The sequence below is a fragment of the Agelaius tricolor genome, unplaced genomic scaffold (genome assembly GCF_023055355.1).
Source record: "Agelaius tricolor isolate 1412-34295 unplaced genomic scaffold, bAgeTri1.0.p SCAF_86, whole genome shotgun sequence".
Taxonomy (NCBI): Eukaryota; Metazoa; Chordata; class Aves; order Passeriformes; family Icteridae; genus Agelaius; species Agelaius tricolor.
This window is the reverse complement of record NW_027269346.1, coordinates 120574-141977: the sequence shown is the minus strand read 5'-3', so window position 1 is coordinate 141977 and position 21404 is coordinate 120574. Positions and strand designations below refer to the sequence as shown.

Below are 21404 nucleotides of genomic sequence, written 5' to 3'. Positions count from 1 at the left end.
ACCCCCACAGCTGAGTTCAGCATCTGGACACGTGAGGCGGGCGCGGGGGGACTCTCCATTGCTGTCGAGGGGCCCAGCAAGGCCGAGATCTCCTTTGAGGACCGCAAGGACGGCTCCTGTGGCGTCTCCTACCTGGTGCAGGAGCCAGGTGAGGGGGGGCTGTACCCCAACACCCCCAACCACCCTAACTGCCCCTAACATCCTCCAGGGTGCTCAGCCTCTGGCTGGGGCCACAGGACCCTCATATGCGGAGGAACCCACATGCAAATGTATCCCCAATTAAGGGTGTCCTCCCAGGAGGATGTCCCCAAATAAAGGTGTCTCTCTGCAGAAGTGTCCCCATGGGAGGGTGTCTCCATGAGTGGTGTCTCTGTGCATGGGTGTCCCCACATAACAGTGTTCCCAAGGGAAGGTGTCCCTGTGTGGGGGCTCCCTGCCTGACTGTCCCCTGTCCCCCAGGTGACTACGAGGTGTCCATCAAGTTCAACGAGGAGCACATCCCTGACAGCCCCTTCATTGTCCCTGTCGCCTCCCACTCCGATGATGCCCGACGCCTCACTGTCACCAGCCTTCAGGTACTGGGGACAGCCCCTGTGAAACCCTGGGGCACCCCTGGGCTCACATGCCACAGGATGCCCTCTGGGTCCCCAGGTCACTCTTGGGCTGCTCTGAGCCCCTATTGCACTCTTGGGATGCCCACTGTGTGCCACCATTGGGTCTCCTGTGGCACCCTTGGACCCTCTGGGGCCACCTCTCCCTCCCTCATGTAATTCTTGGGCCCACCTCTCTCTCCCTCATGTCACCCCTAGACCACCTTTATGTCCCTCTGTGCCAGCCTTGGGACCCTCTCTGGTGCCAGTCTCACATCCCTTGTGTCACATTGCACCCCTGTGTCACCCTTGGGCCCCGTGGTGTTCCCCCTGCCCCACTGCCCCCCCAGCGTATCCCCTCATTCCCGGGGGTGAACCAGCCAGCATCATTCACGATGTCCCCCTGTCCCTGATGCCACTGTGGTGTCCCCACAGGAGACAGTGGCAGTGAACCAACCAGCATCCTTCGCGGTGCAGCTGAACGGGGCGCGGGGCGTCATCGATGCCAAGGTGCACACGCCTGCAGGGGTGGTGGAGGAGTGCTACGTGTCCGAGCTGGACAGCGGTGAGGGGACATGGGGACACCATGGGGACACCGTGGGGACACTGCGGGGACATCGCGCTTGAGAGCAGTCTACAGATGTGGGGTTGTGGGCACAGGGTGCAGGACATGGGGACATGTGATGTGGGGAAATGGGTTTGAGAGCATGGGAACATGGGGTATGGGGACAGAGTGACACAGGGGCACAGGGACACAGGACATAGTGACATGATGGCATCCCCCAGACTAGTACACACTGGGGTTCTTGCATGGGGTGTGGAGATACAGGGATGTGGGGACACGGGACACAGGGCTATGGGGACATGGGTGTGGAGATACCGGGATGCGGGGACATGGGACACAGGGGTATGGGGACGTGTCTGTATCCCCTGATATGCACTGGGGTTCCTGCTGTGCAAGAACAGGGGTGTAGGGACATGGGGACACAGGGACATGGTGACGTGTCTGTGTCCCCCAGACCGGTACGCCCTGGGGTTCCTGCCACGGGAGAACGGCGTGCACTCCATCGACCTGCGCTTCAATGGGCGCCACGTGCCTGGGAGCCCCTTCAACATCCGTGTGGGCGAGCAGAGCCAGGCCGGGGACCCTGGGCTCGTCACTGCCTTTGGGCCCGGCCTTGAGGGTGGCCGCACAGGTGACACTGCTGTGGGGACAGGGACGGGGCTGTGGGAGGCGGGTGGGGACAGACATGGCTCTGAAATGGTGATGGGGACAGAGCCATGATGGAGATGTGGCCATGGCATTGCCATGACGGGAACGTGGCCGTGGGTGGTGACCACAATGGTGTCCTTGTGTCCCCCCCCATGATGCCATCCCCATGTCCATCTCCCAGGAGTGCCCTCAGAGTTCCTGGTGCAGACAGCCAATGCAGGGGCAGGAGCACTGGCTGTCACCATTGATGGCCCCTCCAAAGTGGAGCTGGACTGTACTGAGGTCCCCGAGGGCCACCGCGTCACCTACACCCCGATGGCCCCTGGCAACTACCTCATCTCCATCAAGTATGGGGGCCCCCACCACATCGTGGGGAGCCCTTTCAAGGCCAAGGTCACTGGTATGAACAGGGGGGACATGGGGCTGGGAGGGGACATGGGTATTCGGAGGGATGTGGGGACAGAGGGGAACATGGAACTAGTGGGGACATGGGAACTGAGGGGGACATGGGGATACCGGGGCCACATCATGGGCAGCCCCTTCAAGGCCAAGGTCACTGGTACAGATGGGGTGGGGGCAGACACAGGGATGGGGGCATGGAAAAGGGAGACTGGGGGAGGAGGACATGGGAGTCCCCTGTGTGGGGTGACAAGGGGTCAATGATGGCCATGATAGAGAGTTGCAGGAGGGCCACCCTGCAGGACCCCCAGGGTGACATCAGTGGGGGGTCCTGGGGCTGACGTGGTGTTGGAGCCCCAGGATGACATGATGGGGGTCCCAGGGGGAGGGGGTTGTCCCCGAAAGATGTCCCCCAGCATGGTGTGATGGGGGTGTCCCCTGATGGGGGCTGACCGTGTCCCCCTGGTGCTCCCCAGGCCCACGGCTGTCAGGGGGGCACAGTCTGCACGAGACCTCGACAGTGCTGGTGGAGCCGGTGGTGAGGGCGGGCTCGCGGGGCCCCCCCGCCTTTGGGGGGGTCACCAAGGCCCCGTCAGACGCTGGGCAGGTGGTGGCCCGGGGGCCAGGGCTGACAGCCGCCCGCCTCGGCCACAAGAACCACTTCACCGTGGACTGCAGCAAGGCCGGTGAGGGCACTGGGGGCCCTGGGGCTGGGGCGGCTGGGAGGGGGCATGGGGCTGGAAGGGCAGATGGGGGCTCAGCAGGTGCTCCTTGGGAGTCCTGTGAGGGCTTGGAGGAGAGGTGGTGGGTCTGGTCTGTGGGGTGTTCAGGGAATTCTGGGGAGTCTGCAGAAAGGATGGGGTGGGTTAAAGGCAGGCCTGGGGGCCCTTGGAGGGCATGGGGGGGGGTGAGTGGGGGAGTCTGGTGGAGGGTCTGGGAGGCAGGGGGGAAGTTTGGGGCAACCCTGGGGTCTCAAGCTCAGGGTTGACCCTGCCCGTGTCCTCCCAGGCACAAACATGCTGCTGGTGGGGGTGCACGGCCCCAAGGCGCCGTGCGAGGAGGTGCACGTGAAGCACGAGGGAAACCGCGTGTACACGGTGACCTACAGCGTGCGGGAGCGCGGCGAGTACGTGCTGCTGCTGCGCTGGGGCGACCGCGACGTCCCGGGGAGCCCCTTCCGTGTCACTGCGGCCTGAGGGCCCCGGCGTGTGGGGGACACGGGCCTGGCAATAAAGCACTGGGAGAGGAACGGGCTCCGCGTGGTGACTGGGGACACGGCACGCTTGGGGCTGGGGACACGGCACATGTGGTGACTGGGGACACGGCATGCCTGGGGCTGGGGACATGGCACACATGGTGACTGGGGACATAGCACACGTGGGGCTGGGAGTGGGCCAGGGCCAGGGCCATGCTGGGGAAGGACGCCAGGTCTAGGGCTGTCCAGAGCAAGACACCACAATTCTGGGGTGTGCAGAACAGAGCAGGGTTTGGGGTGGCCCTGGGGGTCCGGGGCAGGATGGTGGGGCCCAGGCAGTCCAGAGCAGGACATCTTGGTCCTGGGGGGTGGGGGGAATCCTGTGGGCTGCAGGATGAGATCATGAGGGCCCGGTATGAGGTGGTCGAGTCTGGAACAGAACACCGGAGGTGATGCCCGAGTCCTGAGGGGCTCCAAGGGGATTCCATGGAGGAACAGCGGCAGCCTGGGGGGATTCAGGGCTCCAAGGGGATTCCATGGCGGAACAGGGGCAGCCTGGGGGACCCGGGGGGGTTCGGGGGTCTGAGGGGATTCCATGGAGGAACAGCAGCAGCCTGGGGGGGTTCGGGGGTCCGAGGGGATTCCATGGAGGAACAGCGGCAGCCTGGGGGGCCCGGGGGGGTTCGGGGGTCCCGGCCAGCGCGGTCCGGGGTGCCTGCGGGGCCCGTGCCGTCCGGTAGGGGGCGCTGTGCAAGAGAGCGACCCGCGTCCTCTCAAGGACACGGCACAATGCGCATGCGCGCAGTGAGGGGCGGGGCCGGCGGTAGGGGGTGGGGCCTGGCCGCGGAGGGGCGTAGCCCAAGGTCGCGGGACCTCCCCCGGCGGTGGGCGGGGCCTGGCCGCGTTGCCAGGCAGTGGCGGGCGGGGCGCTCCGGGAGCGGCGGCGGCGGCGGAGGAACCCGGAAGCGGCGGCGGGTTCCGGTCGGTCCCGGCCGGTCCCGATCCCCATTGCCGCTCCCGGCGGCGCATCCCCACCCCGCCGGCTCCCGGCAGCCGCTCTCCCACGGTCCGTGTCCCGGCGGATTCCGTTCCCAGCGGGCCCCGGGCATGGCGGGCCGCGGGAAGCTGATCGCGGTGATGGGCGACGAGGACACGGTGACCGGGTTTCTGCTGGGCGGCATCGGGGAGCTGGACAAGCACCGGAGGCCCAACTTCCTGGTGGTGGAGAAGGAAACAAGCCTGGCGGAGATCGAGGAGACGTTCCGGTGTGTGGGGGGAAAGCGGCCCGGGAGGGCTCGGGCGGCCCGGGGGGGGCCGGGAGGGTCGGTAATGTTCGGGGTGCCGAGGGGGGCCGGGGCGGTCGGTAAGGTTCGGGCTGCCTGAGGGCTCCCTGCGGTGCCTGTGTGAGCCCACAGTGGGGTCTCTGAGGAGGGATCCAGGCAGGCTCTGGGCTCCGGGGGTCGCAGAGTTCCGGGAGGGGAGGGAGAGGGCCGGCAGGAGTCTGGGCTCAGGCTGCCAGGAGCGCTCAGGGGATCGGGGCCCGAGGGGCCCAGCAGCGTGTCCCGCCTGGCTGGGCCGTCCACGGCGGGCGCTCCGTGCCCCTCACTCTTCCCTTTTTCCCCTTGGCAGGGGTTTCCTGGCGCGGGAGGACGTGGGCATGATCCTGATCTCGCAGGCGCTGGCGGAGCAGATCCGGCCGGCGGTCGCAGCCCATGCCCGGGCGCTGCCCGCGGTGCTCGAGATCCCCTCCAAGGACCACCCCTACGACCCGGCCCGGGACTCGGTGCTGCGCCGCGCCCGGGGGCTCTTTGCACCCGATGAGCTGCGATAGAGTCCCCCAGGACCCCCAGCCCCTCCCTAAATCCCCCTCTAAGCTCCCCCAGACAGTTTCCCCAGGACCCCCGTGTGCGCAAGCCCCCACGGCACCCCCAAGCTGTCCCCTGCCCCCGTGGCCTCTTTGCACCCAGTCACTGGTGAGTGGCACCCCCAGACAGTCCCCAGTACCTTCCCAGCACCCCCAAAAGGTCCTCCACCACTCCCCCAGCTTCTTCACACTCGACGACCTGTGGTACCCCAAAACAGCCCCTGGCACCCTATGGGGTCACAAGCCAGGCCTGGGGGTCTCCATCCCAGGGAAGCCCACCCAGGGGCCCCCAGCCCACCTGGGGCAGTTGTGCCCCATGCCTGGGGGTCCCCAGCCCATCCCAGGGTGCTTCTGGGGGGTCTCTGGGGTTCCCAGGGTGCCCTTCGGATGCTGGGGGCTGTGGTTGCCCCGTGGGTCTGAGGGTGACACGGGGAGCCTGGCGTGTCTCTGAGGGTGTCTGGGGCTGCCACAGGGGCCCTGAGGGTGACCCGTGACTATGTCTCAGCCATGTCCCGCGATGGGGAAGTGCCACCAGCGTATCCTGCTGAATCCTGCCAGGTCCTGCCTGTGGGCAGGGAGGGACGCCGTGGGGGAGGAAAGGAACACCCTAAGGACACTGGGAGTTGTCACTGTGACCTTGTCACCATTCCCCCAGCTCCTCCCCAGCCTCCTCAGCCTCAGCAGAACCTGGGGGGAAGGTTATTTATTGTCCTCCCCCCTGTGCCCAAATGTCATTTGTGTCCCCTGTGTGTCTCCCTGACAGTGTCCCCAACATGTGCTGACACCACTCACTGTCTGCTCTGCTCTGTGGGGTGCTGTGAGGGGTGGGGACGGGGGGAAGTGGCACAGGGACATGCAGTGGGGCCCAGGGACAGAGCCGTGGAGGGCTCAGGGCACAGGAGCACCCTGAGACCCCCCCATAACCCCCAGCCTCGGGGGGACAGCAGGGGTGAGCTCCCCACGCCCCACAGGGCCTGACGGCATTGGTCTGAGGGCCTGGGAGCCCCGTCCAGCCAGCCTGCCCCCATGTTTCTGCTCCCACCTCCTGAGCAGCCCCTGCTGTGCCCTGCAGACAGGGGTGACACCTGGAGGGCACTGAGGGGGAACCCACATCTCTGGGGCCCTGGGCAGTGGCCATGCTGGGGACATGCACTGGGGAATGGGCAGGGGTGGGCACGGACACAGTTGTCACAGATGTCCCACACACACACAGGTGCCACACACAGTGTCACACACATACCACAAATACACATTTATGGCACACACAATCCCAGAACAGTGTGAGGTGGAAGGACCCTCTGGTGATGACCCAGCTCAACTCCTGCCCAGGCAGGGTCGCCTGGAGCAGGTGACGCTTGTCCAGGTGGGTTAGGGTGTCTCCGTGGAGGGACACCCCTCACCCTCCTGGGCAGCTTCCCAGGGCTTGGCCTTTCCATGATGGAGGGAGGTTGTGCCTCATGCTGAGCTGGGACTGTTGGAGCCCAGGGCTGACTCCTCATCCTTCGCTGGACAGGATGGGGCTGGGCCTGGCACCATCCTCATCACCTGGGGAGGTCTGGGCTTGGTGGGATCCCCCTCAGATGTTTGCATGGATTGGTGCAATCCCCTCAGGTGAGGGATTAGTGTGGACATGTGAGCAGCAGTCCAAAGCTCCACGTGGACTTGGGAGCCCTGGCAGCCCGTCAGGCACAGAGGGGGAATTGCCAAGAGCAGGGGGAGATGGAAATGGCTCCAGGCTGTGCAGGTGACCCAGAGTGTGGTGACTGGGGCAGGCAAATGGACGTGGAGCAGCAGGACGTGGCATGGTGGCTGCTCAAGCAGCAGGATTTGTAGGAGGGCACAGCCACCCTCCTGACCCTTGAGGTGTGCTCCTCTCAGGTGGGGATTATTTTTTTCACTTGTCCAACTTGATTAGACCCAGCAGTAGTTCACGCACTGACAAAAGCCATTGCTGGCAGGAGTGGGGAGAAGCAGACACAGCTCCCCAAGAAACACCTGCAGGGCTGCAGGGAGTGTCTGAGCTTACTGTTACTGCTGGAGCACAGTGAAACAGCACTGCATGGGGTGTGAACAGGTGGGGGATCTCACAGAGGAGGTGGGGAGGCTGAGGATTGTCAAGGAGTGCCAAGAGAAACAGACTGGTGGAGTTGCACCTTCCATCCAGGAGAGAAATGCAGTGCATGAAAGCTCAGCAAGAGTCAGAGTATGCCTTACCCTCTTGCCATCAGGCAGGAGGAGACCTAAAAGGTGGGAATGGAAATCGGTCCCTGCTTAGGGAGGTAGCAGAATCCCCTCCTGACTTCCCTCGCCTTCCCAGGTGCCCTTACAGAACCGATGCGAGGTCCTGGATTTTGAGGGTCAGACAGTTGAGAGTGGAGCAGAAAGTCTCCTTGGTGGGTCTCCCAGATCCGTGCAGTCAGTCAGATCACAACTACAGTTATTAAGGAAAAAGGAAGGGCAGTTGTAGTGTGTGATTCACTTTGAGTGGGGCTGAGGACCCTGTGTTCCAACCAGCTCCACCCCACAGGGAAGTCTGAGGCCTCCCTGAGGCCCAGGCAAGGGACATTGCTGAGAGACTCCCTGCACTAACTCAGCTCACGAGGTGCTGCCCACTGCTCATTGTCCCGATGAGAGAAGTACCAGGGTAGCAGAAAAGGACTTCAGGGCACTGGGTTGCCTGGTTGAAGGGACAAGAGCACAAAGTACAAGAGGTGGTGGTCTTGATTCCTTTGGTAGTAGGGATGAATGCCAAAATGAACAGGAAAATCCATAGGACTAAAAAGTAGCTTAAAAACTGGTGCCATTGGTGGAATTTTGGGTTTTTTGAACATGAGGTAGTTTGTATAGCACCAGGCTGGAGATAGATGCGTTCACCTCTAGAAGAGGCAAAAGGATTCCAACCTGTGGATTGGCAGGGCTGGTTGAGAGGGCTTTAAACTAGATTTGAAGGGAGACAGGGATGACAGCACACTCACTAGAAATGAAGCTGGGGGCAGGAGGCCAGTGCTGGGGAGAGATCGATAGCACAGCTAAAGTGCATCTACACCAATGCAGCAGTGTGGGCACCACAGGAGGAGCTGGAGGCCGTGGTGCAGCAGCAAAGCTCTGATGTAGTTGCTGTCATGGAACTGAGATGACTCCATGACTGGAATGCTGCAATGGATGGCTCCAAGCTCTTTAGAAGGGACAGGTGAGGCAGGAGAGGTGGTGTGATGACTCTGTACCTTAGGGAGGGTTTTGGCTGTCTGGAGCTTAGTAATGAAAAGGTTGAGTGGTCATTGTGAAAATTAAGGGGAAGGCTGGCAAGGCAGATATCCTGGTGGGGGTCTGTTCTAGACCTCCCAACCAGGATGAAGAGGCAGATGAATTATTCTATAAAGTGCTGGCTGATGTTTAGTGGTTGCCAGCCCTTGTTTTTGTGGAGGTCTTTAACCTACTGGATGTCTGCTGGAAGCAACACAGTGGAGAGGAGACAGTCTGAGAGGCTCCTGGAATGAAGAGAACTTCTGGCTCAGTAGCTGAGCAGCCCACCAAGGGTGGGGCCCTGCTGCACGTGGTGTTTGCAGACTGAGAGGGGCTGCTGGAAGATGGTGGAGCCATCTTGGGCACAGTGACCCTGAAATGAAGGAGTTTCAGTGCTTGGTGAAGTAACAAAGTGTGTCAACAAAACCTCTACACTGTCAGAGGGTGAATTTCAGCCAGTTTGGGACACTGATTGGGACAGTCCCTTGGGAAGCGGCACTTAAAAACAAAGGGTCCCAGGAAGGCTGGGCATACATCAAGAATGAAACCTTTAAGGTGCAGGAGCAGCCTGTCCCTATGTGCCTAAAAATGAGCTGGTGGGGAAGAAGTGATTGTCCCCCTGAACTTGGCATTGGTGAGGCCACACCTCAAGTCCTGTGTCCAGTTCTGAGCCCCTCAGTTCAAGGAGGACATTGAGGGGCTGGAGTGTGTCCAGAGAAGCAACATAGCTGGGGAGGGCCTAGAGGGTGAATCCTCTGAGGAGCAGCTGAGGCAGCTGGAGAGGCTCAGCCTGGAGAAAAGGAGGCTCAGGGGAAACCTTCTCACTCTCCAGAACTCCCTGACAGGAGAGCAGAGCCAGGGGAGACTCAGCCTCCCAGGGAACAAAGGACAGGACAAGAGGGAGCGGCCTCAAGTTATGCCAGAAGAGGTTCAGGGGGGACTTCAAGAAAAATTTCTGCCTGGAGAGGTGGTCAGGTATTGGAACGGGCTGCCCCATGGAGTCCCAGTCCCTGGAGGTGTCCAAGAAATTATGGAGGAAAAAATGTAAACCTTCATTTCTTGAGGTATTTAATCAAAGTCAGGTGCCTTTCTGAAATGGATGCAAATAAAAATTTGCAAAAGGTGAATGTAGGCTAACTAGCAGAGCACTGCTGTTTTACAGTAAGGATCACCACATTTAAAATATTCATTCAGGGTGGGAAGAAGGGTTGACAGGCTGAGAGAGTTATGGTTGGTCAGCCTGGAGAACAGAAGGTTCCAGGGAGACTTTGGTGCCTCTTCCAGTACTTAAAGGGGGCTTAGAAAAAGGCTGGAGGGGTGGAGGGGTACTTTGGACAAGAGCGTGTAGTGATAGGACACAAGAGAAATGGCCTTAAGCTGAAGGTGGGTAGATTTAGATTAGGTGTTAGGAGGGAATTTCTGACTGTGAGTGCGGGCAGGCCTTGGCACAGAGCAGCTGTGGCTGCCCCTGGATCCCTGGCAGTGCCCAAGGCCAGGCTGGACAGGCCTTGGAGCACCCTGGAATAGTGGAAGGTGTCCCTGCCCACGGCAGGGGTGGCACTGGGTGGTCATAAAGTCCATTCCACCCAGACCATTCCACGTCTCTATGACTCTGTGCTGCCCCTCCCTGCCATGCCCAGCACTCAGAACCAGCCCCTCTGTGACAGCGGCCCTGGCCCGGGCACTGTGAGCACCACGAAGGCTGTGGGTGCTGTGGCAGTGGCCGCACTGGAGGCGACACCTCTGCTCTGGCTCTGCCACCTGCGCTGGCGCCGATGGCTTTGCTGGGGCTGCTCATCCTGCTGGCCCTGGCTGGGCCTGTGTGGGGCACCTGGGACACCTGCAGGTCAGTGGTTCCAGGCTCTGGGAGGGAGCTGGAGGAACACTTGGGGACTTCCCTGGCAGAACTGTGGTGAAAGATGCCCCTCGGGGTTGTCTGGCCCTGCTGCTGCTCAGCACCAGGTGGGACTTTCAGCCTGAGCAGCAGCAGCCACCGAGCAGGGCAGTGATGGCTTTGTGCTTCCAGAGGGACCTGCGGGCTCCGGCCCATGGCCTCTGACCACAGCTCTGCTGTTCTTGACTACAACTCCGTGGTTTCTGCTGCTGGCACGTCCCATGTGGGTGGCACCAGTGTCCAGCCAGGGGCCTGGCCTGGCATTGTCAGCATCCAGGCCACCTGGGAGAACGGCACGTGGCACATGTGCACGGGTGTCCTCCTCAGCTCCCAGTGGGTGCTCACGGTCGCACACTGCTTCGCCAGGGCCGGGTAAGAGACAGCAGGGACAGAGATGTCCCCAGAGCACGGGCAGGCGCCCAGCTCACAGCACCACGGGCCACTTCCCTGCCCACCTGGGGAAGAAGAAGGCCGGGAAATGCTGGGCCTGCTGCAGCCCGTGGCTCTGCTCCCTGTCACCCCTCTGTCCATCTGCTCCCCAGGGGCATCTCCATGTGGGATGTGGTGATCGGGGCCACAGATCTGAGACAGCCAGGCCCTGAGGCTGTGGTGAGACGCATCCAGAGGCTCCTGGTGCACCAGCACTATGTGGCTGCCACAGCCAGGAACGACATCGCCCTGGTGGAGCTGGACCAGCCCGTGGAGTGCAGCGACTACATCCAGCTGGGCTGTGTGCCCGACGCCTCGCTCAGGGTCTCGGAGCTGAAATCCTGCTACATCGCCGGCTGGAACTTTGCCAGAGGTGAGTTCCCAACAGGATGTGTGCTCTGAGGGCAAGCTGGACACCCTGGGGACAAGGGCTGGGCACCATGGGGACAAGGGCTGGGCACCCAGGGGACACGGGCTGGGCACACACAGGGACAGGGGCTGGGCACACACAGGGACACGGGCTGGGCACACACAGGGACACGGGCTGGGCACAGACAGGGACAGGGGCTGGGCACACACAGGGACACGGGCTGGGCACAGACAGGGACAGGGGCTGAGCACCCAGGGGACACGGGCTGGGCACACACAGGGACACGGGCTGGGCACAGACAGGGACAGGGGCTGGGTACACACAGGGTCACGGGCTGGGCACACACAGGGACAGGGGCTGGGCACACACAGGGACAGGGGCTGGGCACACACAGGGACAGGGGCTGGGCACAGACAGGGACACGGGCTGGGCACACACAAGGACAAGGGCTGGGCACACACAGGGACAGGGGCTGGGCACACACAGGGACAGGGGCTGGGCACACACAGGGACACGGGCTGGGCACACACAGGGTCCGGCCGCGCAGCGCCGGCGGGGCCGGGCTCGGAGCAGCCTGGGCTGGGGGAAGGAGTCCCCGCCAAGACGGGGCGCGGAACGGGATGAGCTGTAAGGTCCCTGCTCACCCAAACAATTCCTGCTGGCCCTGGGAAACCTCGGGGGAGATGGGTCTGGCCCCTTCCCCAGGCCAGCAGCAGGGACACAGCTGGACAATGTCGCTCCGTGGGGAAGGGGCAGAGCCAGGCCCGGGAAGGGGGTTCACCCTAGGCAGGGGAGGGGATGGGTACCGAGCTGCTGGGGCTCATTCCCCTCTGTGCCCACAGCTCAGGGAACAGGCATGGTGCTGCAGGAGTCCAAGGTCCACCTCATGGACACGGAGCTCTGCAACAGCAGCCCATGGTATGCAGGGGCCGTTCATGCTGACAACCTGTGTGCTGGGTACCCACAGGGCGGCATCGACACCTGCCAGGTAGGAGTGTGTGATGAGTCCCTCAGCCCCCAGCAGCACAGGGACCCCCTCATCCCCCACATCCAGCCCAGCCTGTCCCCTGTCCGCCCCTCCCCTCCCCACAGCAGCCCCCCACAGTCCCTGAACCTTCTCTCCTGGCACAGGGGGACAGCGGCGGTCCCCTCGTCTGCAAGGACAATCAAGCTGATTACTACTGGCTGGTGGGATTGAACAGCTGGGGAAGAGGCTGTGACAGAGCCAGGCACCCTGGGATCTACACCTCCACTCAGCACTTCTACAACTGGATCCTGCTCCAGACGGGCCTGAGCCCAGCAGAAAGAGCTGGTCCAGCACCAGAGCCAGTTGTCACTTCAGCCCCCGAGGAGGAGGCTGAGGAACCAGAGGAACCAGAGGAACCAGAGGAACAGATCAACTTGACCCCTGAGTACAGCCAGAAACCAGCAGTGACATCCTCGGGCACGTCACTGCCCATGGCATTCCCACACCAGATCCTGGTGCAATTCTGGAATCTGGTGCAGGAGTTCCTGCTGTTTTAGAAGGACAAAAAAGCCTGAGCAGCAGCAGCAGGATGAGCAGGATCCAGGGCTACAGTGGATCACGGCAGCTCCAAGGCAGCCTTGGGGCCAGAGGCCTCTCTGTCCTGCCCACGCTGCTGCGCTGCGGCCACAGCGATGCTGACGTGACTGAGGTGTTGAAGTAAAGTTTCTGTGTTCACCATTACCCATGTTTTCAGCCCTGCTCAGTGCACTTGCAGGCTCGCAGAGTCCCTGCTCTGTCTGTCCATCTGGTGTGCTGTTCACATTCATTCTTCAGTCCGGAGAGGGCTTCAGGGAAACCTCAGTGCCCCTTGTAAAGCAGGTTATAATAGTGGGGGAGAGCAGCTTTTTGCATGGGCAGGCCATGATAGGACAAGGAGGAATGGATTAAATCTAGAGGAGGGGAGATTGGGATGAGGTGCTGGGAAGGAGTTTTTACTCAGGGGGTGATGAGGCCCTGGCACAGGGTGCCTGAAGAAGATGTGGCTGCCCCTGGATCCTGGAAGTGTCTAAGGCCAGGTTGGACAGGGCTTGGAGCAACCTGAAATAGCGGAAGGTGTCCCTGTTCATGGCAGGGGATGGCATGAGGTGACCTTTAAGGTCCCTTTCTAACCAAACCATTCCATGTTTCCATGACTGTTTTAAGAGTGTGTGTGTGTATCCAGCTCTCTGGAATGCAGCATCTTGTGCAGACACTCACACACAGACAAGAGCCATGGCCACATCCAACAAGCTGGGACAGAACCAGCCTCTGGGTGTGAGTCCACCTGTGTCAGCTGTACGGATGGGAAGGAGAAGCCTCCTGTGCTCAGCAGCCCCTGGGATCTGGCTGTTGTGGGCCAGAATGGGGACAGCAGCCCAGGGATGGCAGCAGATGTCATGGGTGAACTGAGGCAGCACTGGCTCAGCTGGAAGCAGGCTGGGCTGGCCTGTGGCCTTAAACAACCTGGGACCTGCCTCCTTACAGCAGCAGTGTGGGAAGGATGCCATCTCATAGCTTTGTAAAAATATCCTTTAGTGTTTGCTTTCTGCAGCAGGTACCACTAGAGTGCCTGGGCAGGATCCCTCCTGCAGGTCCAGGATGGTTCACTTCTCTTAGGCAGCTCTGTCCTGAGGGAGCAGTAGGAACGAGCCACCATCCATGTGGAATCATGTGGATCCTCCCATCCCTCTCCTGAGCGAAATGTGCAGCAGCGAGGGCCGAGCCAATGAAGATCCTGCCCAGGCAGGCTCCCACAAGAAGGGAAGAGGCCCAGCTGCCCACCACCACTGCTCTAGGGCAAGAGAAGCATCACTGTCCTCCACACAGGCCCCAGAAGTCCAGAGCCAAGGGAAAACAGGCTCAGGGTCCAGGCCTAGGCAGATGAGGGCTCCTCTTCAGTGCAGCTCTTCCCTTTATCCGGCGACTCCTTGCTTGTGTTCTGCAGGTCAAAGCTCTGGAAAGAAGCAGGACAAGGAACTGCTGAGAAAAGACACAGACTGCAACAACTGTATCTGCTGTGGCTCTTTTAGACTCTGCCTAGGGCAGGGAGAATTCTTGTGATGGTTCCCACTTCCTCCCTCCCAGCCCAGACTGAGCAGCACACAAAGCCCAGCAGAGGGCAAAGCTTCCCGTGCCGCACAGTTTCTCTCCTTTGCCACAGGGGAAAAAGAGCAGAACTGCTCAGCCTGAGCAGGGACAGAGCCTTCCCTACCTCCAGCTCCCGCAGGACCTCGTCCATGAAGTCTCCCGAGTGCTGTTTGTAAGCCACGGCCAGTCTGATGGCGTCGTTGAAGAGCTGGTGGGAAGGACAAGGCCCGTCACTCAGGATGGGGCACATGGGCACTGGGTTTCTTGTAGCACAGAGGGGTTTTTTTCCCCCTGGGTTCCCACATCCCATGGGAAAAAAACCCTCTGCAGCTCTCCATAGCCACTCACATGGAGCTGAAATGATGGACCATTTCCTGCTCTCTGTGCCCACAGCAGCCCCCATGTCCCTGGGCTGCCAAGGGGCCTTGTGGACACCAAGCCCAGCAGTCAAACGCCCATCTCACCTTCACCACGTTGGTGCCATCAGCAGCAGACACAAAGTAAAAGGGCAAACTGAACTTCCGGGCAAAATTGAAGCTTTTCTGGGTCACCTTCATATCGGCTGAGGCAGACAAAGAAGACATGGTCAGTCAGACATGGCAGGAGGTGCAGAAGGTGGTGTCTTCTGTGTGACACAACAGATGAGCCACAGCCCTGTGACAGCAATCACCAGGGGCTGGCTGGCATTCCCCATGGGAGGAACCTTCCAGCCTCCTGCAGAGCAGGTGAACAGTTCTGTCAGCAGCTACATTGAGACACTTCAGCACAGAGGATCTGTGCAGGCTGAAGGAGCACCAAGGCCATCCCTGACTGATCCAGGGAAGCCGCAGAACAGCTTTTGCTTCCTTTTGCTGCCATTTTTGACCAGGTGCTACTCTAATCACTTTTGGGTTCTTGACAGATAGAATAGGCAGTGTGGCAAGGACAGAACTTGTCCCCAGTGTGGCAAGGAAGAAAAACGCTTGAATAAAACTGAAATGGATGAAATTTGCACTTTTAATTGCTGGTGACACAAGACAAGCATCTGTAAGGCAGCAGCTGAGGTCAGCACAGGACCCAGCCCTGGGGGACTGAGGAAATCCTCTGGACCCAACAGACAAGGGACATTGGTTCTCAGTAAGGACAGGAGTGAATCCCAGCACGACCTGGATAGCTGGGAGCAGAAGGCACACTCACCATCAATCTTGTTGGCCACTACAATGCACGGAATCTCTGGGCGGAATTCCCTCAGCTCCTTGTACCAGCTGTTCAGGTTCTTGTAGGTGACCTTCCGCTGCACATCAAACACCTTCCAAGAGAGAACCACCTATCCCGGGGCCAGCCCAGCACTGACTGACCCAGGACAGCTCTGACCAACACAAGGACACAATCCAGAATGTTCCCAGGAAGACAAGATGAAGGGAACTGGGTGTTATTAGAAAGGGTGAGAGAGAAAGGGACAGTATTGCCAAGCCCAGCGAGCAGGAAACAGCCCCTTGATGTCCTTTACACTGCCCTGTGTCCTGTGCAAGTCCCTGCCACCCACACAGGGAGCTGGCACTGGGAACAGTTTGTGCCAAACGGGATCAGATGTGGCCTCCTCTGTTCTGACAACTAAACCACCAATGAAAATCACTGGTGGAACAGTGGAAAGTGAGAGTGACAGGACAAACCAGGAGATCTGAGCAGGAGAGGAGCCAACAAAACTGGCAACAGGGGCAAACATGAGGACATTGAGAAGACAGCAGAGCCAGGGGATAGAGGAAAAGGGTTACCAGGAAAGACAGACCAGAGCTAACCAGGTCCATCTACAGGGGGTTTATCTGGTGAGAGAAGAAAGAACAATCTAGGAAAGTTTTTTAAACCACTGGAAGAGACAAGGAACACATGGCAGTGTAACCATAAAAGTAACACAAAGGCCAAGTGTCCCTGAGACCATTGTGCACCCAGCTCCCACAGGCGCAGCTGAGACCCCCCTCACCATGATGCAGGCATGGGCCTGGTGGTAGTAGGAGGCGTGCATGCTCCGGAACCGTTCCTGGCCCGCCGTGTCCCAGAAGTCTGTAACACAAAACCAGCTCAGAATGACACAACTCACCGAGCTCTGTTCTTCTCACAACTTACACCCAGGAGGCAAAGCATAGCCCACCTGCTCAGAGACACAAACTGAGCTTCACCTCACCAGTCTGAAACACCTCAGGGTTAAGAAGTTGTGCCAAACTGGGACCTTTCCTCACTGGGCTCAGCTGTGGGCTGTGCTGGCACAGGCCAACAACAAAGGAGAAGCCACCAGTGACAAGAGTTGTGTGGGACAGCAGGACCAAGACAGGCAGAAGTGCACAGAGCAGTAGCCATGTCTGGCACTCTGTCGCTAGGGATGACAATGGGAAACTACCTAAAACTCCAGGAGATGCTGGGCACTGCTGATTTCTGACCCAGCGATGGTCAGCCAGGGCCCTGCCGAGGGAAATGCTTCAGCTCCTCTCACAGACATCTGACTCTGCTCTCCCAGGGGCAGGAATCATTCTGAAGTGCTGAAGGTAAGTCAGCCAGAGGCAAACAGGTCCCAGTCCATGAAGTTCTGTGTACACCAGCAACCATGGGGCAGACCTGGACACAGCCGTGCCTTTAGCTGTTGGTGCAGCTCAGGTGGAGATCCCCCACCTCTCACTGGGTTTGTAGGTTCACATCTGGCTCTGGTTTGCTGTATAAATTGGCACAGCTTCAGTTAAGAACCTCAGTGTAGTCACACCTCTTGTCAGCTGGACCCAAGCATGGTGCTGTACCCAAAGCCAAATGAGCCAGTTTCCTTAGGGATTCCTTTGCACTGGTACTGTGACTGGACTCTGTGTCAGACCTACTGGACAGTGACTTTCTTAAACTGCCCAAATACAGACAGGTCCCCACCAGACCACATTTGCATTCACTGTCTGTGTCACAACGAAGATGTTGGGCAGTGTCAGCCTCAGCCCCAATGAGCCATGACCAGTGACTCGATGCGGAGTCCATCCAGACCATTCTTTATCCTCCGACTGTCCACCCAACCCCTGTCTCTCCAGCTCAGAGTCCAAGACATCGTGGGGACAGTGCCCTACACTCTGCCAAGCCCAGGGGGGATGATGGCAGTCACTGTGCCCCATCCACCAATGCTGCAGCCCGTCCCAGAAGGACACTAGATTTGTCACGATGCTGTTGGCTATCAAAACACGATACCGAGACCCAGACCGAGGGGATCTGCCCTTCCCAGCTGTTCCCTCTGCCATGGCACCCCATGTCCCCGGGCTGGCCCCACTCACCCACGCGGACCTCCTGCCCGCCCACGCGGGCGCGGTGCTGGTACAGCGTCAGGGCGAAGGTGGAGAGCTGCTGCGGCTGGCTGCGGCGCGTTAAGGACCCACCGAGCGGGGCAGAGCCGCTCCCCCGCCGTGCCCGCCCCGCTCCCCGGCCGCCAAGGATACAAGCCATCGAGCAGGAACCGCTCCAGCAGCCTGCCGAGAGAGCGAGCACGTGTCCCGGAGAGCCGCGGCACCGCGCTGCGGCCCGGCTCCGCGGGACCCCTGCCCCGACCCGCGGGACGCCCGTGCCCCACGCACTTGGACTTGCCCACGGCGCTGTCGCCCAGGCAGATGATCTTCACCGTCTCCTCGGCGCCGGCCTCGGCCCCATCCCGGGCCCCGTCCCGGGCCCCGTCCGGGGCCTCCTCCCGCGCCGCGGCCCGGCCCTGCTCCTCCGCCGCCGTCGCCATGGCAGCGCCTGCGCGTCCCCGCTGCCGCGCGACGCGCCCCGGCCCCGCCCCATCCCGGTTCGGCCCCATCCCGGTCCCGCCCCCCGATCCCGGCCCCGCCCCATCCCGTCCGGCCCGGCCATGGCGGCTCCCGCGCGGCGGCTGCAGCTGACGCTGGCGCTGCTCAAGCCGGACGCCGTGGCCCATCCGCTCGTGTGCGAGGTGAGAGCCGGGCCGGGCCGGGCCGGGCACAGCACAGCACAGCACAGCACGGCAGGCCTCGCCACGACCCCGCCCAGCGCCGCCTCTTCCCGCAGGCCGTGCACGCCGCTATCCTCCGTCACCGGTTCCTCATCGTCCGCGCCAAGGAGGTGCGGTGCGGCGCGGAGCAGAGCCGCCGCTTCTACCGGGAGCACGCAGGTACGAGAGGGGCTCGGGGGGCCGGAGCGGGGTGCTGCCCCGGGCCGGTGCCGACTCAGTCCGTGTCTGTCCGCAGGGCGTTTCTTCTACCAGCGGCTGGTGGAGTTCATGGCCAGGTACGTGCCGTGACCCGTGTGCGGAGCTGGGCGGCTCTCGGCATCGCAGCCTGCTGTGACAGCAGCGATACCTGGCGGGTGGCACCCCCGGAGGTGCTGGAGGTCATCGTGTGCAGCAGGCCAGCAGTGCCAACGCCGGGGCCTCGGTGCCACGCTGGGACCGTGCCCGTCCCCACGGCGTGGCAGGGCAGGCCGGGGCCCAGCGTGGCAGCCCATGGCAGCTGTACTGTGCAGGTTTGTAAGGACGAATAACCTGTTTGTAATGAGATTTTCGTAATCTTTTCTCCTGCTGTTCCTGGGCCCTTGCTGCAGTGGCCCCATGTGGGCTTACATCCTGGCCCATGAGAACGCTGTCCCTCTCTGGAGATCCCTCATGGGACCCACTAAAGTGTTCCGAGCCCGACACAGCGACCCAGACTCCATCCGAGGTGCCTACGGCCTTACGGACACCAGGAACACGACCCATGGCTCAGGTAGGCCTAGCATTCCTGGATGGTTCTTGGGGAGGCAGGAACAGTGGTGCTTTGTCTGCCTTTGCTTTAGTTCTGGGGCTCCAAGTGAGCGATTTGCTCCCTTCTGCAGACCCCACGCACACCTGGCCAGGTGCAGCCTAGACAGGCACCTTTGGAGTGCAGCACGTGTTTGTGGTGGCAGACTGGCATCTCACTGCCTTTCCCTCTCTTTTGACAGACTCACCTGCCTCAGCCAGCAGAGAAATTGCCTTTTTCTTCCCCGAGTTTGACGAGCAGCGCTGGTACGAGCAGGAGGAGCCGCGGCTGCGGCGCGGGCAGCTGTTCCACAGCACCCAGGAGCGCCTGCTCGGGGCTCAGCCCGCACAGGTGACCCCAGTGACTGGGCAGGGGGTGCTGTGCTGGCCTGGCAGCCCTGTGGGCACTCTCCTGGGGCAGCAGACACAGAGCTGTGCTGCATGCCGGGGAGTGTGGGAGGGGGAAAGCAGCCTTGTGCTGCCTGGGATCAGATTAATGGTGTAATAGGCAGGTGCTGGGGGCTGTAGGAAGAGTTCCCCCAGCAGTGCCCATGCTGACAGTCTGGCCGTGCAGCTCTGTTGCCGTTATGGTCTAGCAACCTGGTTCGGGAGGTCCGGCACGGTGACCCAAGGCCCAGGGTCACTCGGTCCAATGCTACATACACCAATGTGGTGAACAGCAAAATAGCATTTATTGAGGGGTCTCAGGGGTATTTATGGTTTGGGCAGTCTGTGTCATTTCCCTCTGCTCGTGTCCGGCCGGGTGTGGCCGGGTACAGAGCAAAGGTCAGACTGCAGGGTGAGGGGGAGCTTCTTATCTACCCGTACAGCCCGAGATCTTCCACACGCAGATCCCTAGCTCTCCACACAGCTCACTGGCTCCCTGAGTGTTTTTGGGTGTGAACAGGATAGGTGAGTTGGTCAAGGGCCAGGTGAAGGATGGGTTGCTTGTTCCAGATGGGATTGGCCTGGGTTTGCTGATGGGAAGCCTCAGATTCTCCCAGCTGGCTGTTCCCACAGTGCCTTAGGGAGAAAAGAAGGAAGAACATAAAGAAAGACATCAGCAGGGCAAGATGAACTGTCCTGTCCTTGCTCACCTGCAACTGGGCTGGGAAATGAGGAGCTTTGTCAATAGCTCTGCATGTGAGAGCACTTGGAGCCCTCCGTGTCCACGGCCCAACTGGGTGCTGGGGCAGTTCCGTGTCCTTGGGAAATGGGATGAACACGGCCATGGAGTTACCCAGATATGTGGTGGAACAATGACAGGCTGGTGCAGGAGGGCTTAGTTAGGAGGTACAGAGCCAGGTCCTGGCAGCTGATTTGCATTTCTCTCTGTGATGCTGTGTGAGATGTGTTCCTCAGTGGGGTTTCAGTCCATTTATGCTGTCTCCCTATGGGCTCCTTGCAGTGCTGCCATTTTAGTTACAGTGCCCTGTTGGAATTTCATTTGGGCAGTCCCAAATGCTCAGGCTGGGGAAGGTGTGCTGTGCTGGGCTTGGGGCAGGAAAGCTGAGCTGAGATTCAGCAGAGCCCTGGCACATCACAGAGCCAGGGCAGGGACTCTCCAGGTGCTTCCAGAACCCCGTGAGCTGTTGGGTAGTGACTGACTGACTCTGTGGTGGAAAGCACGGCCCAGACTCGCCCAACTCACGTGTCTGTGTTCCCTCCTCCTCCTGTCTGGGATCAAATGGTCATTGTTCTGTTCCAGGTACAGATCCAGGGATCTGCAGGACACCACTGCTGTCCCTGTCCCAGCAGTGTCCAGAGTGGATCTGCTCAGGATCCTGTGTGTCTTCACACAGGTCTGAGAGCTGTTGTCCCCAGTGCTGTTGATACTTGATTGATATTTTGTCATGTTTTTTAATTGATTCCTGGAGGTTTTGCTCAGATCTGTGTGTTTTTCTTTTAACTATTAAACTTTACTATTTTTCACCTTTCTTCTTTTACGTTGTGCTTTCCTTTTGGGATATTCCTTGGTAATATCATTAATTGATAATTCCTGGCTCACACTTGCCACTTTTGAAGTTTTGGTCTTTTTTCCTACTCACTTGCAATGGTTACACTTGGGAAAAGGGCCCTTTTGAACATTGCCAGTGCAGAGAACTCTGCCAGCAGGATTGTCACAGTGACACCACCTTACAGCCACCGTGATTCAGGTACCTGCTGGTGGCATCTTAGCATTGCCCTGGCCCTGAGGCTGTACCTGAGCCCGGGTGCTCATACTGGGCAGCCCATTGCCCCAGACAGAGGATTTATTTTGTGAATCTAAAGCTGTCCAGCAGACTTTATCAGAGACCTGAGGCTGAAGCACTTGGTGTTTGATGCAAGAGACAGTGTCAAAACTGATTTTTTCTCTCCAAGGAAGTCTTACAAAATGTCATGGGTAA

General features: G+C 60.2%; 5 protein-coding genes across 9 annotated transcripts in view; 4 read left to right on the top strand and 1 right to left on the bottom strand.

Moving 5' to 3' along the window:
* Positions 1 to 3437, top strand: part of FLNC (filamin C) — a 29795-nt gene extending 26358 nt beyond the window's left edge. Inside the window, exons 41-47 of the mRNA XM_071418450.1 lie at positions 11 to 148; positions 460 to 575; positions 1026 to 1155; positions 1610 to 1786; positions 1985 to 2203; positions 2679 to 2888; positions 3211 to 3437. Coding sequence (XP_071274551.1) covers positions 11 to 148; positions 460 to 575; positions 1026 to 1155; positions 1610 to 1786; positions 1985 to 2203; positions 2679 to 2888; positions 3211 to 3398 — 1178 coding nt within the window. The 3' untranslated portion in view covers positions 3399 to 3437. The remainder of the gene's footprint in view (positions 1 to 10; positions 149 to 459; positions 576 to 1025; positions 1156 to 1609; positions 1787 to 1984; positions 2204 to 2678; positions 2889 to 3210) is intronic.
* Positions 3438 to 4281: 844 nt separating this feature from the next.
* Positions 4282 to 5445, top strand: ATP6V1F (ATPase H+ transporting V1 subunit F). Its single transcript, XM_071418473.1, has 2 exons — positions 4282 to 4662; positions 5027 to 5445. Exons 1-2 carry the CDS (start codon positions 4505 to 4507, stop codon positions 5226 to 5228), a joined length of 360 nt encoding a protein of 119 aa, XP_071274574.1. The 5' UTR covers positions 4282 to 4504; the 3' UTR covers positions 5229 to 5445.
* A 4961-nt stretch (positions 5446 to 10406) lies between these two features.
* LOC139585644 (acrosin-like) lies at positions 10407 to 12905 on the top strand. Its single transcript, XM_071418472.1, has 4 exons — positions 10407 to 10770; positions 10941 to 11200; positions 12040 to 12185; positions 12329 to 12905. Exons 1-4 carry the CDS (start codon positions 10553 to 10555, stop codon positions 12719 to 12721), a joined length of 1017 nt encoding a protein of 338 aa, XP_071274573.1. The 5' UTR covers positions 10407 to 10552; the 3' UTR covers positions 12722 to 12905.
* An 810-nt stretch (positions 12906 to 13715) lies between these two features.
* On the bottom strand, positions 13716 to 16245 carry LOC139585646 (rab-like protein 2A). Its single transcript, XM_071418476.1, has 4 exons — positions 15468 to 16245; positions 14756 to 14853; positions 14416 to 14499; positions 13716 to 14157 (listed from the first exon to the last, which is right to left on the bottom strand). Exons 2-4 carry the CDS (start codon positions 14846 to 14848, stop codon positions 14077 to 14079), a joined length of 258 nt encoding a protein of 85 aa, XP_071274577.1. The 5' UTR covers positions 14849 to 14853; positions 15468 to 16245; the 3' UTR covers positions 13716 to 14076.
* Positions 16246 to 16342: 97 nt separating this feature from the next.
* On the top strand, positions 16343 to 20954 carry LOC139585643 (transcription initiation factor TFIID subunit 4-like). Of its 5 annotated transcripts, none has more exons than XM_071418471.1 (6): positions 16344 to 18216; positions 18312 to 18414; positions 18491 to 18530; positions 18843 to 19003; positions 19221 to 19369; positions 20732 to 20954. In XM_071418471.1, exons 1-6 carry the CDS (start codon positions 17542 to 17544, stop codon positions 20855 to 20857), a joined length of 1254 nt encoding a protein of 417 aa, XP_071274572.1. In that variant the 5' UTR covers positions 16344 to 17541; the 3' UTR covers positions 20858 to 20954. The 5 variants fall into 5 exon arrangements, with proteins under 5 accessions (XP_071274570.1, XP_071274572.1, XP_071274569.1 ...); XM_071418470.1 differs by having other exon boundaries at positions 16346 to 18216; positions 20726 to 20954; XM_071418469.1 differs by lacking the exon at positions 20732 to 20954 and having other exon boundaries at positions 16343 to 18216; positions 19221 to 20719.
* The last annotated feature ends 450 nt before the right edge of the window (positions 20955 to 21404 follow it).